Source organism: Callospermophilus lateralis, chromosome 7 (assembly GCF_048772815.1).
Source record: "Callospermophilus lateralis isolate mCalLat2 chromosome 7, mCalLat2.hap1, whole genome shotgun sequence".
Classification (NCBI taxonomy): domain Eukaryota; kingdom Metazoa; phylum Chordata; class Mammalia; order Rodentia; family Sciuridae; genus Callospermophilus; species Callospermophilus lateralis.
Window position 1 is genome coordinate 97082802 of NC_135311.1, and position 14390 is coordinate 97097191.

The window sequence follows — 14390 nt, forward strand, 5'->3', positions numbered from 1 at the left end:
CCCATTAAGACAAAAAAAAAAAAAAAAAAGAGCTTAGGATCCACCAAACATGGTATGGTCTAAGATCAAAGGTATTTCCCAAAAATTATGTATGACTCCAAATTTCAATCTCCTCATTTCAGAGACTGAGTGAGGAAGCGAAGAAGGAGAATATGTAAGCAAGGAGTAGAACTGAAAAAACTTGGAGAGGAAAATTTGGAGGGAATGAAAAGTAGCCACAAAAGTTCATTGAGTTCCCTCCAACATTCATAAAAACCTATCACTACAGACAGAAAACATAAAAATGGTGACAAATTGGCCTCTGTTTTATTAAGGAAAGAAGTCCACATAATTACTAGTTACAACTATTTACATTAAAGGGATATAAAAGCCAACTCACTTGGTTTACCCAATAAAGATATTGTGGATTATTTATCTGAAATGTCTCATAGCAGTAAGATCTTTGATCTAGCCATTCAAATGTCCAAATTAGCAATGTGCTTTCCTTCTTTGGGTTCTCTGTTCTGCTTTACCTGGTGTGGGCATCATCTCTGGGCTTTATGTGACACTCCCCTGACTACTCCAAGCACTCCTTTCACAACAACAGAAAAGCTAAGGTTGCTGTGACCCAGCACTATTTTGGTAGGCGCTGCCAAGGTGGAGGAACCTTTACTATCTAAGCAGCAGTTATCTTCTCTCCACCCAGAAGCTCAGATTGAGTTTTATGACCATCTTAGAACCAAAATTGATATGATGGATATGAGGGTACAATGGCAAACTTAAATTAGTCAGAGACCAAGCTTAGAATTGGAACTGGAGGTCAACCCTACCAAACCACAGTGCACTGTAAAGAGGGAAGGGTGAGCCCCACAAAGCAAAATACGTTTGCTGTTGCCAGAGGAGATGGTAAAGGGAGACTCACCAGGGAAGAAATGAATGCTGGAAAGAAAAAAATAAATAAAACTTCAGTCACATGACATGGCCCATGATACCCTTTAGTTCCATGAACACTTAACCCACTTTTCTTCCCTTCTTATTCTGCCTAAGGCCTTTGTATTTGCTGTAACTTTTTCCTCAAATGCACTTTCCCCAGATATTTTTCTTACTTGCTCCCTTGACTCCCCTCTGCTCAGGGTTCTACTTAATTATCACCTCTTCAAAGGCCTTGGGTGAATTCCCTATCAAGTTAGTAATTGCCACCCCCATAACTGACATCACAGCACTTAATCAGACCTGGCATTGTTTTTTGTGTCTGTTTGCCCTCAGCACAAGAATGCACTCACTTTGAAAGGACTCTTTCCTGGTCAGTGTTGTGACATAGTACCTAGGACAATGCCCAGCCTTTAGAAAGCACCTAACACATATTCTCAGAGTGAATGAATGAGTTGGAAACACAGGCCTTCATCTACACTTGGTCTGTCAAATGGGGATAATTTCTACCTCACAGGTTATTCTTTAGATAATATGGGAAATATCTGTCCTTTATAGATATTTGACCCATATTAGCTTCCTTCTCACAAGATCTTCATTCAGTAAATCCAATGAGGCCAATAGCCTTTGTTTTAAATCAGTAATCCTCTACCCTGGTTTCACTTTAGAATCATCTAGGGAATTTTTTTTTAAACTGCTGAAATGGGTCTCTTCCCCCCTCCTCCTCACCCCCGCATCCCCCATGTTTGTGATTTAATTGGTCTGGTGTGACACCTGAGCACTGGTAAGTTTTAAAGCTCCCCAGGTGGCTCTAACATGCAGCCTTTTCTGAAGACCACTGATTTCAAGTCATTAGTGGGGGCAGACAGGAGGGCTGGCTGTGTAACCATCAGAATCCACTGGAAGCCCTGTAAAACCTGGCCCTTCCCACACCTGGAAATCTCTAGTAGCCAGCTTGGCTTATTTCCTCCAATACAAATCTTCAACTGGCAGACTAGACAGATGGTTATTATTTATCCTTCCTGCTGTGTTTAAAAAAAAAAAAAAGGAAAGGGAAAAAAATAGAGCTCTGCCTCAGGCCTTTCAAACAATTTTTACATATGCAAACCATTACCTTTTTATATGCTATTAGCTATAAGGGAGGAAAAGGGGCAGCTTAAAAGAAACCAAGTAGAGGAGCTCGTATTTTCTCTTAATGGAAACTTTGAAAAGTACAGACAGAAGAGAAGAACCAGACTGGGACAAAGTTGAGGTTCTAGATCTTATTCTTTGAGAAGACAATTCAATGATCAATGTCCAGAAAAAGTTCTGGTATATTGTAATCAATAATAGGTCCTCTTCTCTGGGGGAATTAGATTGGCTTAAGGCCGGTAATAACACAACAACAAATAAGACCCTGTATTTTGAGCATCTTCAATGGGTTAAGTATTTTATGTAAAAAGTTTCTATCTCACAATGACTAGAATTTCACAAATGAAAGAACTGATTTGATATCCTATAGCTGGTAAAGGAAAAAATCAGGGTTGATGTTCAGGTTTGTCTAACCATGAAATTTATATTCCTGCCTGCTCATGTTATATACAGCTTCTAGAATCCCTTTAACCATCTAACTCCATGATTTGGAGTAATTATATTGCCCTGCAATAAACAGAAAGCTTTTCTTTCATATTCTGGGTGAAATGAGCTGGGGCCAATGTACTAGGTGATGATGGGTTCCCATGACAACTTAAATTTTCAACAGACCAAATAAGATCTGCCTCAAAGGTGCTGCCCTTACTGGCTACCATCATGATGCTTGATAAACTTCTATTAAGGCTTACCATATATGGCTTCCGCATTAGGTATGGAAGAGTGAAAAAATGCGAGAAAATTCTCTCCTCTTCAAGGATCAGAAAAGAATTGGAGAACCAAACAAATAAAGAATACATACAAAAATTTTTTATATATATATGTGTGTGTGTGTGTGTGTGTGTGTGTATATATATATATATATATATATATATATATACATACTGATATATATGTCACACTCTTTTCCAAATTCCAAACAAAGAATACATGATTATTCCATTATTCAACAAGTATGCTTTGAATACTTATTCTAATGCTGGGGTCTGGGCTTTCAGAGAATAATATGAAATTACATCATCTTCTCCATCAAGAAATTGAAGAAGATTCATAATGATTCATGGTTGCAATGCTAAAAGTCTAACGAAAGTGTTTTAAATCTGATCCGTTAATTGATTTATGAAAACATCCTTTCCTAGATAGCACTATTACTTAGCCTTTATTGATCCCTTGCTACGATCCAGGTACTTGCTTTACACTTTGTAATCCAATTTAATCCTGCCAATAACCTGTAGGTCTCATTACCTCCATTTTACAGGAGCAGCAGCTGAGGCACAAGCAGCTTGCCCAGGTCATGCAGCTAATAAAGAAAGGTTATCTGGCCTCAGAGCCTATGCTCTCAACCCCTGTGTTATTTGCCTCCTCTTAACTTTAATATTTATTCATAGAATAAGTTTATTGAAAATAATGAGATCCAACTCAGAAATAATACATATTTAATGGCATACTTGAATTATGAACTGAATATTGAAGTTGAGGCTCCCAGAAATCTGTGCTGAGTGGTCACCACAGGGATTAGCAACGTAAGCAAGTCACCAAGTCGGATGGAAGGTGCTGAGTGATGAATGCGTGGTGTCTGCAGGAAGCCCTGGTGAACCCAGCAGCAGGTCTTTCCTGCCTCTGAAGGAGGCCTGTTCGTGAAGGCAGCAGCCTGCAGCGAGGAGTACCCAGTAGAATGCCCTGGGTGAGGGTTGCTGTTCACACCTCGTTCTATATAAGGCTGAGGCCATTGAAGGGAGCAGAGAAGTCTATGCCTGACCTTTCAGGTGCATACCTACAAGGAAAGAGTGGTGGAAGTGCTTGATTCTTAAGAGACAGGCTCTCAGGAAGAAGCGCCTGACTACTCCCTAAGTGAGCCCAGCCTTTCTGATTAAGGGGCCTTTCTGCAAGCTCTTGTCTCAGCTGCTCTGGAACTCTCTGCTCCATAGGCACCATGAGCACAGCCTTGGCCTAGATGACATCTACTCATCCCTCAGGTTGACAGTTTGTGTCACTTTTTCCAAAAAGCCATCCCTGACCCCCACCTCTCCTGCCATTCAAGTGCTTTCTTACGTGCCCATATTTGTCTTTTGAATTACTTGTGGTAGCTTGCAGTTAAATAACAATTTTGAGCAATTATTTGGCATCCCACCTGGTCTGAGGTGCATCAGGGTGGGAACCAGGTTTTCATTCATAATGTGTCCCCATCACCTAACACAGTGCCAGCCACACACAGAGCCTCAGCATCTTTTTTTTGCCTGGTGTCTATGTGAGTGTGTTAAATGAAGATCAAACCAAACCCTTCCTGTTATTGTTTCTTGTTTAGGAAAGAATGAAAAGGAAGCCCCTGCCATTCCCGAGCAGCCTGAAGTCTCTGAGATATCTCAAAGCAAAGCTGAACATATGGTATGCACCTGGGGTACACAGAACATGCATGGGGAAAGTCCTCATCTTCTCTTCTCTGATGTTGGGGAGGGCCTCGCCTGTGGTCTCTGATTTCCACCCAACCTCTTGATGTCAGACTGACTCCAAGACTCTTCAGGGAGAGAAGAGAGGCAGAGGAACTCCAAAGAGTGTGGTCAGCTCCTTTCCAGTTTGCCAGAAACCTTCGCCATCAATAGTTAAAGAGTTTGCCACCGACCCCAAGAAATGACACCCATTGCCTATGTGCAAGAGTTCTCCCAAAGCTTGCGGCCCATCCGCCAAATTGCCATCAAAACAAAGGGTAGAGATGAGACCTATTTTAACATCTCAAGTCCAGCTTCCAGAAACTGACGGTGACCTTTTCCTCAGGCATCACATTTTAAAATATAGCAGGCTCTCTGATTTAAAAAAAAAAAAAAGAAAGAAAAAAAGAAAATCTGGCAAGCAGTTAAAATCCATTTTAATATTCCCAGCATTTAGCCAGGAGATGTTGTAGAATTGAAAAACAGCCTGAGTTTTTCTATTGTTGTTGTTTTTTAAATGCCCGGATTAGAACATAATTCATCTTAAAATGACGGGAGGCCTCTTCATGCACTTCACACGTTGAAATATTTTAGAAAACAGAATCATTTTGGCAAGTCTCTTGCCATGCAGGAAACAACAGCAAATGCTTTTCTCCTTGAGTGTTAAGTCTGTTGTGAATAAGGTTGTAAAAAATATATTTTGCTCTTTTATTTTGCCTCTTGTTTGAGGATTTTATTGCATCTCTGAGATAATTGATTCTTCTCACATTCTTGTATGAGCAGCATTCATTGTCCCACTTTTTAAAGAAGAATAACTAAAGTACCGAGTTAGTAAAGCAACTTTTCTATTTTCCTAGAGAAAATCATTCATTCGTTCCCTCACTTATTCAGTCATCAAACATGCCTTGAGAACCTACGCAGTGCCAGGCACTCCAGGACCTTGAGGTTACATCAACATACCTCTGATGAAGGAGGGGCCAACACTGTAGAGAGAGAAAAGCAAGGAATCCTGACACAGTGGGATGAGAATGGTATAGGGCACGTTGGTTTGTTAGTTAGCTAGCTAGTTAGTTGTTAGTTAGCTATTAGTTAGTTACTTGAGCTCAACTCAGATCCATATAAACCTCTACTTTCCCTTTTCTTTAGTGGTCAAGGAGAGTTGAACTCTCTAGAGAAATATAAAACTATTTAACATCAGTTTTTCAGATCCATGATCACCTTGATCTCTCCAAAATCATCCATGAAAATAAAACCAAACGTACATTAACTTGGGCAGATTTTCTTTCTTCAGATTTATGAAGTGGTCCACAGCTCTAAAAATGCATAAGAATCAGTCATCTACTGTATGAAAACATTCTACTTTTCCAAAAATTGATTTTGTCATTGTAGGAATTATTTTATATTAATTAATCCTTAAAACGTACTGGCTTCTTGTCATCCATGTGGGTATAATTTGGTATTGTGTTCTATTATTTCAAAGAAAATGGTTCTTTAAATACCCCTGCAACAGCTTAATCTGTGTTTCTTAGTTAATGCAGGACTTGGTAATTTCTATTGCAATAAATATTCTTTAGGAGTATGGAATTTTTGCAGCCTATATGTGGGAAGTTTAAGACAAACTTACAAAATTGGAAAAATTCAGGCACTTGAAAGTTTAGGGGACACAGATGGTATTCAGAAATTAGAGGTATGATTTTATGGTGCATCAGAATTATTTGTATTACAATGAACATAACCAACTTTACAAATTTAATTAATTGGAAGGCTAGAGAAGTTTATTATATTACCCAAGGAAAACAATGCAACAGTAAATGAAAACCAGAGTCTCGAACACAGTTAAGACTTCCCATTTTTTCTTTTCTCTGCTGTCAACTTCATCTTCTCTTTCTTGACTGACCATCTTTTTCTCATTTCTAATGCACAGGGAGAAAATCTGCAAGTGTTTTAAGGTCTCACACAGAAAGATCTGTGCTTCTTCCTTTATCTTTCCTTCTCACAAATAGATCCCAAACTCCTGAACAATAGGTCTATTTGCCTGTTTTGCACCAGAAGCCCAGTTCTGAACTGTGCAGCTGAAACGTGGTAATTCTCTCTACAACTACATGGATTTGCAGGAGAGCATTTCCAGGAAAAACAGAGTTGGTCATATTAAACTCTCCCTATGTGGAAGGTGGTGTTAGGAAGCCTTAAATGGCAATGTTTGGATCCATTTGTCTATTTCTTTCTAAACACATCTCTATTTTGTACTAGATATGGGATTAGGATACCTAGGTTAACTCACCTCCACTTCTGTTTATAGTCTTGGGTCTACCCTAAGATCTAGGCAACCTCAGCAATTTACTTGCACTCTCTGGGCCTCAGCTTCCTGTGTTAAATGAACAGGACCAGCAGACTAGAGGTGTTTTAATAGACCTTCAAGGGGGCCGGTGAGCCTAGGGTAATATCACTATTGCTTCGATCACTTTTTGCCAAAAAAATGTCACTCTCAGAATTCAGAAGAAAATTTAAGCTTTGCCAGAAAACCATCCTCAGTAGATCCTACTAGTGGTACTATTGATACCTCTAGTTACTGGTGACGAGTTCTGCTTCCTCACATGTTGAAGTATAACATTAGAGAAGCACACAGAGGCAAGCATATAAAACAGGGTTTATCAAAAAGAGGTAACATAGACTTCTCCCAGAAGGGAGAAGGGGACCGTAACTGGTATCCTGTTACCCTGAGAAGCAAGACATTCTACCCTTTTTTATATGTCCTAGGCTTCCTTTGCTCTCCTGTTCTCTTCCCCTTATCTTTATCCTTTCTGTGTTTGTGACTAGGCCCAGGAGATGCTTGGTGGGATGGCCAAAAGCTGGGAAACAGGTGGGCTGAAGGGCAGGATGGAGCAGCCCAGGACACATTAATTAACAACTTTTACAACTCAATGTGGGAGCGGGGACAATTCCTAAGATAGGTTACCTTAGCATCATATTGAGCAGGGACACGTTATCTTCATAGGGTGGAGGAAGGGCTCTGAAGACATTTCAATCCCTCTAGAGGCAGTCTCCAACTTCCTGGACTCACTCACATTGGCCTCCTTGATCTGACCTGACTCGATTGACCTATCTATACTGACTGCCTGTGTAATTCTGCCTTCACTATTAGAATAGAACCTCAAGGAAAAGTCTCAGCCAGTTACTTACACAGTCCTCTGCTTTGTGTAAGTCAAAAATGAAAACTGAATAAAAGTGATGATGTCACCTTCTCTTTAAAAAAAAAAAAAAACTTAACCATGTTTGCATCCAGCAAAACTTGGCAGATATGGCCCTATGGTAGTGAGGATTTGAAACTCATCCTTGCTTTCCAAAGCCAGACCTTGCAATAAATCTTCCTAGTTGTGTGGCCTCATCTTTGGCCAAGAGACTAGAGAAGCTCTGGGTGGTGAATGTGCTGCCAGTGAGATGCTTGCATTATTTTGGTAGAAAACTCCAGAAGAGAAGCTGAATCCAGGAAACCCTCCTGCTGAGACTCCAACCCCCAATGATCCTCCAAGCAGTTTGAAGATCCGGCCAGTCTCCCAGCCCTTCCTCAGTCGGGCCATGAAGAACCACTCTGAAGAATGTGAGACGTGGATTGACAGGTTCAGAAAGCTGGAAAACGCCCTGTATCTGTGTGATCTGAGTAATACAGGTGAGGTATGAACTGTAAAGAGCCCTCCCTTTCTATTTGTGTTCTAGTCTAAACGTGGACACCTCATTTTCTTACATTTCTTGAACAAATAATACAATTTGTATATAAACCATGTGCCTGGCACTACGCTAAGCACAATCAGAAAATACAAAGATGCATCTGATATCAATCCCCCATGAGGTTGCCTACAGTATCTTCATGTCCCTGATCTTTCCTGCACTTCACTGCCAAGTCCAACCCACAATCTAATCTTATAATTCCCTAATCAAAAGTCTTCGGGGTCCCCTACTGCTACCAGGATGATCTCCAAACACCTTAGCAAGGGAAAATCTATTCCCTGACCCCCTGACCAGTCTTTTCTGTAGCTACTCGCTCAGCATATCCTGCTTAGTCAAAATAAATAACTTGTCTTTCCTCAAACATGCCTTACTTTCTCATGTGTCTGTCTCTTTTCTAACCCCAAGCTTTCCAACTGTGCTGTCTCTTTCTACTCCATCAACCCTCACTCTCCCACCCCTTCAGCACACACAGTCTCTCCACCTGGCTACTTCACACCTACCTTTATTTTATATTAGAATTCGAGCACTCCCCTGAGAGACTCTGGACAGTTCTAGGCCAATCTTCATCTGGCCTCTCAGGGTTATTTAACATCCCTTATCATATTTGATATACTAGACTTTTTTTGTTTGAAGACTTATTATATTTTCATCAGAAGACTATATTCTTTTTTTTTTTTTTTGACACGAGAACCTGCACAACTTTCCCCAAAGTTTTGTTTTTGAGTCAGCAGTAAATGAATGCATATGTATAAATAAGTCAATGCAAGATGGAAGTTGATATATGCCATTAGAGTGTGCTATGTAGGCATTCAGAGAAAGGGGAATCTCTTCCCACTGTGATCAGGGAGGGAAGGTGATATTAATGTTAAATTGGTCAGTAAGGGAAAAGTGCAATTTAAATGCAAAGGGGTAAAATGTGAGACTTTCTGGCAAAAGTTGGGAGGTTGGCCAAGAAAATCGCTGTGTGCTGGATGTAAGGGGTTCGATGAGGACAGAGAGTAGGGGTTATTCAGAGAGTGTTAAGATGGAAACAGACTGGGGCCACATATTCAGAGGTTTAAAATGCCAGACCACAAAACTGAGACTTAATTCAAAAGTAGTGTTTAGGACTGAACCTTTCTAAGCAGAGGAGTGGTTTGATGAAACTGTAATTCAGAAAGATTCTTTATGCCTATAGGTAGAATGGAAAAAATGAAATATAGTCAAGCAGAAAGGAAATCAGTTCAGTGTCTCAGTGAGAGAGAATGAAGTCAAGAATGAGGCCAGAGACTTCCAGAATAGGCAGACACTAAAGCACGTGGACAAAACCGCCCCTCTTCATTACAGAACGTGCCTAGGGAAGAGCTGTCATTCACATTAGCACTCTCCGGAAGTAACCATATAGCAAAAGCAATGACTTCATTTTCTTTGTGTGTGTTCATTTTTTCCCTTCTTGCTCTTTCTCTTTTGGTTTTATTTTGTTTTTGAGTTTCCAAAGCAATTTAATTCTAGAGCACATGAAGTATAACGGATATTTAGTAATTATAACAAAGACAGAAAAAGACACTGAAAGCTTTAAATGAATGCTTGATCTAGTTGGATTATAAAAGTATTTATGAAAATGAACCCAGCAGTGTAGTAGAGGCTGGACCAAGAGGAAAACCAGAATGGATGGCACAAGTCTTTTCAAAGATCCTTTAGGTAAGACACAGAGACTGGTAATAGTTCAACACCAGTAAAATAGAAAAGAGAGAAAAGGAAAGGAAAGGAAGAAAAAAAAGAATAGCATATCATAAATTGTTACAATTGAGAGCACAAATGAGTGCTCAATAATCAAAAGGAAGACAACAGCTACCAAGTCAGAGTTAGAAGAAAGAAGTTTCCTGTGTGCTACCGCACTGTAGGGTGACTAGAGATAGCAATAATGAACTGTGTGTTTCAAAAAAGTTAAAATAAAGGCTCCTTAATCTTTTTACCTTGAAGAAATGAAATATGTTTGAGGACATAGATATGCCTACCCTGATTTGAACATTATACAGTGTAAACATTTATCAAAGTGTCACAGGTTACCCCATAAACATGTACAATTTTTATGTCAATTTAAAATGTTGAGATTCAAAAGGAAATAGAAAAGAGATGAAAGGCCACCATCTAATGTGAGTTTGGATTTCAGAAAGTGCTCCTTGGAAAAGAAAGCTGGAGCTGAGATATGAGGCAAGGGAAACTCTGGGGACTCCGGCAAGCCATTCTGACTTTGAATCCATCTTCTGCAGAAGTTAGGAGTGGGAAGGATTGTGATGGGGAAAGGCATGAGCAAGACAAGCCTGGAGGTTGATGTTGGATCCCTAGGAAAGCCGAGATCCTGCTCTGAATCCCAAGGGCAGGAAAAGGCTTTCTGCTCCAGCCAGCATCTACCAAGGTTCAACCAGAGGAGGACATCATGAAGGCTGAGATGGATTATTTAGGGAAAAATCTGGAGAAAAGATTAGAAGGTTATTGACAGAACTCCAAGTCTGTGTATTCACATCAGGACTGTGAGGGTAGCTATGGGTTCCAAACAAAAAACAAAAATTAAAAATTAAAACCAAAACCTGAGCAGATAGAAAACCCATTGCTAAAGATACAAATGCTGAGTTCATGATGACCGATAATGTATCATAAACTTAGCTGCTGAGAGGCTCCCCAGAGATTGGGACCTTTCTCACAGGAACAGAATGGTTCTGAGGAAAAGCCAAGCTTTGTTGACTTTGGAGACGGATTCCAACAGCTTTGAAATGCCTTTCTCATGGCCTCTTCACTATTTATGCCTGTTTTCCCTGTTTCTATGAAATTCATTAGTTCCTCAACAGCCAAGGAATGTGTCAGCCCAATCTGGGATCATCTACAACTGTCTTTAATGAGGAAGGAGGATTAACTGAGGTCATTCTGCTGGTTTACTGGCCGCAGGGTTTAGCAGACCACTCGGCCCCTTCTACATGTTGAGCAGATGACACCTACTTTGCCCACAGATGAATCACTGTTCTTTATTATGTGCAAGGAAATATGTAGGCCAGAGTGTTCTTCATCCAGGATGAAGACAGACCATCCATCATCAAATCAGTGTTTCTGGGAACCTACCAAGCTTATTCTCTAATGGGGTTTGTCAAGAAAATAGCCTTGAGGAGAAGGAATAAGGAATGACTATGAATAACTGGTCTTTTTTTTTTTTCTAAAGAAAGAAGGGTGGTTGGGATAAATGTCTGAGCAAATGGTGCACTTGGAATTTGCCCAGAGAACCAAAGGCTGCATAGAAAATATTTTAAAGTTCAAGGAGGCAGAATGCCTTAAAGGACATTCTCGGCATGGGCTTGCACGGTACACACACTTCATGGCTAAATTCTCACATCTAACACATGCTGAAGGAATTAGCACTCTTATTTACAGAGGAGGAACTCAAGCTTAACGCGATAAAATCATAGCCACTAGGAAGTTGAGCCATAATTCAAACCCAGCTCTATGTGACTTCCTGGTACAGCCAGCTTTCATGATGTGCTGGAAAGAACATGAGGATTTGCTTATTTTTCTTTCATCAGAAGATTAAGATTCAAGTCCAGGCTCCACCAATTGTCGAGTCCTGAAAACTAGTAACTTACTCAGAACCTATTTTCTTATCTATAAATTAGGACTGATAAAAATAAAACATACCTCCCAGATTTGAGAAAGGCTCAAGTAAGAGAGAGAGAAAAAAAATGGAAAGTTCTTTATAAATTTTAAAACAAAGTGGATATTAAAGAGGTTCTTCTTGTCAACTCTTTCATTTTGTTTCTGGCTGAGAAAGGATAGCTTTCTGACACTGAGATGAATTGTAGGTGACATTTTATGCAGCCATTCTGGCCATCCTCTAATGACAGAATGGAGAGAGAAAAACTTCTATGAGTGGACTTTGGTTTGACACTAGCAATCTTTTACCAATGGCGAAGCTTAGACGGCAGAAAAATACCATTGTGATTCTGACATGGAACTTTTTCATTTTTCATTGCTTTTCATTTTTTAATTAAAATACAAACTACATGTTACATATTCTAGTAACTTTTTCATATCAAAATTCATCTTATGTGTTTTTACTAATGTTGATATCATTATTATAATTATCCTATACAATATTTGCCATCAATGAGTCTTACTAATATGGACATATGCTAAGAAGTTAATATTTTATTGGATTTCACAAATTTTATTATCCTTATTTTAAAGTTGAGGAAATGAGGTTCAAAAATTAAAGTAACTTCTCTAAGGTCTTACAGTCAGAAACTTCCTCCATAGCCTTACATTTCCAGAGGAAGGATATGGAAAATGTCTGGAAGGAGCAAACCTAAGCAGAATTGGAAATAGCCAACCATTCCAGAGAATTCCAAAGAGAGAAGAGATTATTTAAAGTTTGGGTCATATTGATTCCTAAATATATTCCCTGAATTGTGAAGATGTACACTACAGGTGTCAATGAAAATCTTTTAAATATCTTTTATAAGGACGAAAAGTACATCACTTGAGTTTTGCTCTTCCCGTCCCTTTGCCTGTACAGACTATTAAGAGCAATTATAAAATTCTTTCTCAAAGAATCCAGAGGCAGTGCCCTGTTCATTTTGTAGCATTGGCCTACACAAAGAAGGAGATTCAAATAGTCTAGGACATTCAAATAAGCTAAATAGACAACACACAAATCAAAACAGACTAGGCAATAAACTGGAATGGAATGAATAGAACAGAATGGGTGACATTAGAACTACCACTCTGTGGCCCACTGTTAAGAATACCCATTAGAAGCTGGGCACTATGACATATGCCTGTAATCCTAGCTACTTAGGAGATAGAGGCAGGAGGATCACAACTTTGAGTCCAACTATGGCAACTCAGCCAGACCCTGTCATAAAATAAAAATAAAAAAGGGCTGGGGATGCAGCTCAGTGGTAATCACTTGCCTAGCAAGTCCAGGCCCTGGGTTCAACCCCCTAGTACTACAAACGAAAGAAAGAAATAACCCCTGTGAGTAATTGAGAGGGAAGGTTTAAGCCCAGCAGTCCTGGCACATAAAAATATGAATAGTACTTGGTAACTTAAAGTGGGATGACAGCCATCACCACTGCCCGTGTCAACTGGGCTAACAATGCCTGCTACAAAGTGACCAAGGCACTGCCTCTGGATTGTTTGAGAAAGAATTTTGCAGTCTCTCATAACAGTCTATACAGGTAAAGGGAATAGAAGAGAAACATGCAAGGGATGTACTTTTTATTCCTATAAAAGGTATTTAAAATCTTTTCATTAACACTTGTATCATAAATCTTCACAGTTCAAGGAATGCATTTAGGAAGCAATCTCCTCTCGTTCCATAGTGTAGTATAGTGGTTAACCTTGAGCAACCTTAGGCAAGTGACTTTTTCACTCTAGGCCTCAGTTTTTCCCTTTGTGAAATGGGAGGTTGTCAGGTTTCAATGAGTCGATATTGGAAAAAAACTGTTTGGAACAGTGCTTGGAACCCAGTTACGTTTTATATATAAATATCAGTCATGATGTTTACTGTCTGCATAACTTGTCTTCCAGATCAGGAAGTTTCCAGAGGTAACATCATTTCTCTAGTCCTCTCTGTTCCCAAGGACAGTACCCATGCATATCCAGGAATATAAATAGTTTTTAAGGTGTCACTTGATTTTTAAGAGGCTTACGGTTTCAAAATAGTAGCATTTTGTGTCTACCTACAAGTTATTCAAGTTAATGTATATCTTTCTCTGTTCTCGTCTTCCTCTTTAAAAAAAAACCTCCACCCATTCCAATCCAATCACAGGAGTTCTGGAGAAGGAAAGAGCCAGACGCCTCATTCACAACTACAATCTCATTTACAACCTGTCCCTGAGCCCTCGGAAAATCGACCAGGCCTTGCGGAGATTCCGTTCTGGAGAAAATATGCTCTTGGAGCCAGCACTGCGGTACTTAAAGGAGCTATGATAACAAGCCCATATTGTGTGAACAGATGTTTCTCTTATCTCCCTTCTTACCCAGACACATCTTTATCCCCAGCCTAAGAGCAATGGTGAAGGCTTTCTAGGAGTTGAGGCCATTGCAGCTATGGTAGATGCTTTTGACCAGCTCTTGGATTCTGGTTTTTGATGCTTGCTCACGTGCAGTTCTGCATGATCAGAGAAAACCAGGTTTTCTGTTCTGATGTGGCAAGAACCCAACTACTTAAGA

General features: G+C 39.7%; 1 protein-coding gene across 1 annotated transcript in view; it reads left to right on the forward strand.

Annotated features, from left to right (window-relative positions):
• The window catches only part of C7H1orf87 (chromosome 7 C1orf87 homolog), a 77657-nt gene extending 63510 nt beyond the window's left edge, over positions 1-14147 (forward strand). Inside the window, exons 9-11 of the mRNA XM_076863477.2 lie at positions 4343-4422; positions 7923-8130; positions 13987-14147. Of these exons, the coding sequence (XP_076719592.2) occupies positions 4343-4422; positions 7923-8130; positions 13987-14147 (449 nt within the window). The remainder of the gene's footprint in view (positions 1-4342; positions 4423-7922; positions 8131-13986) is intronic.
• Positions 14148-14390: the final 243 nt, after the last annotated feature.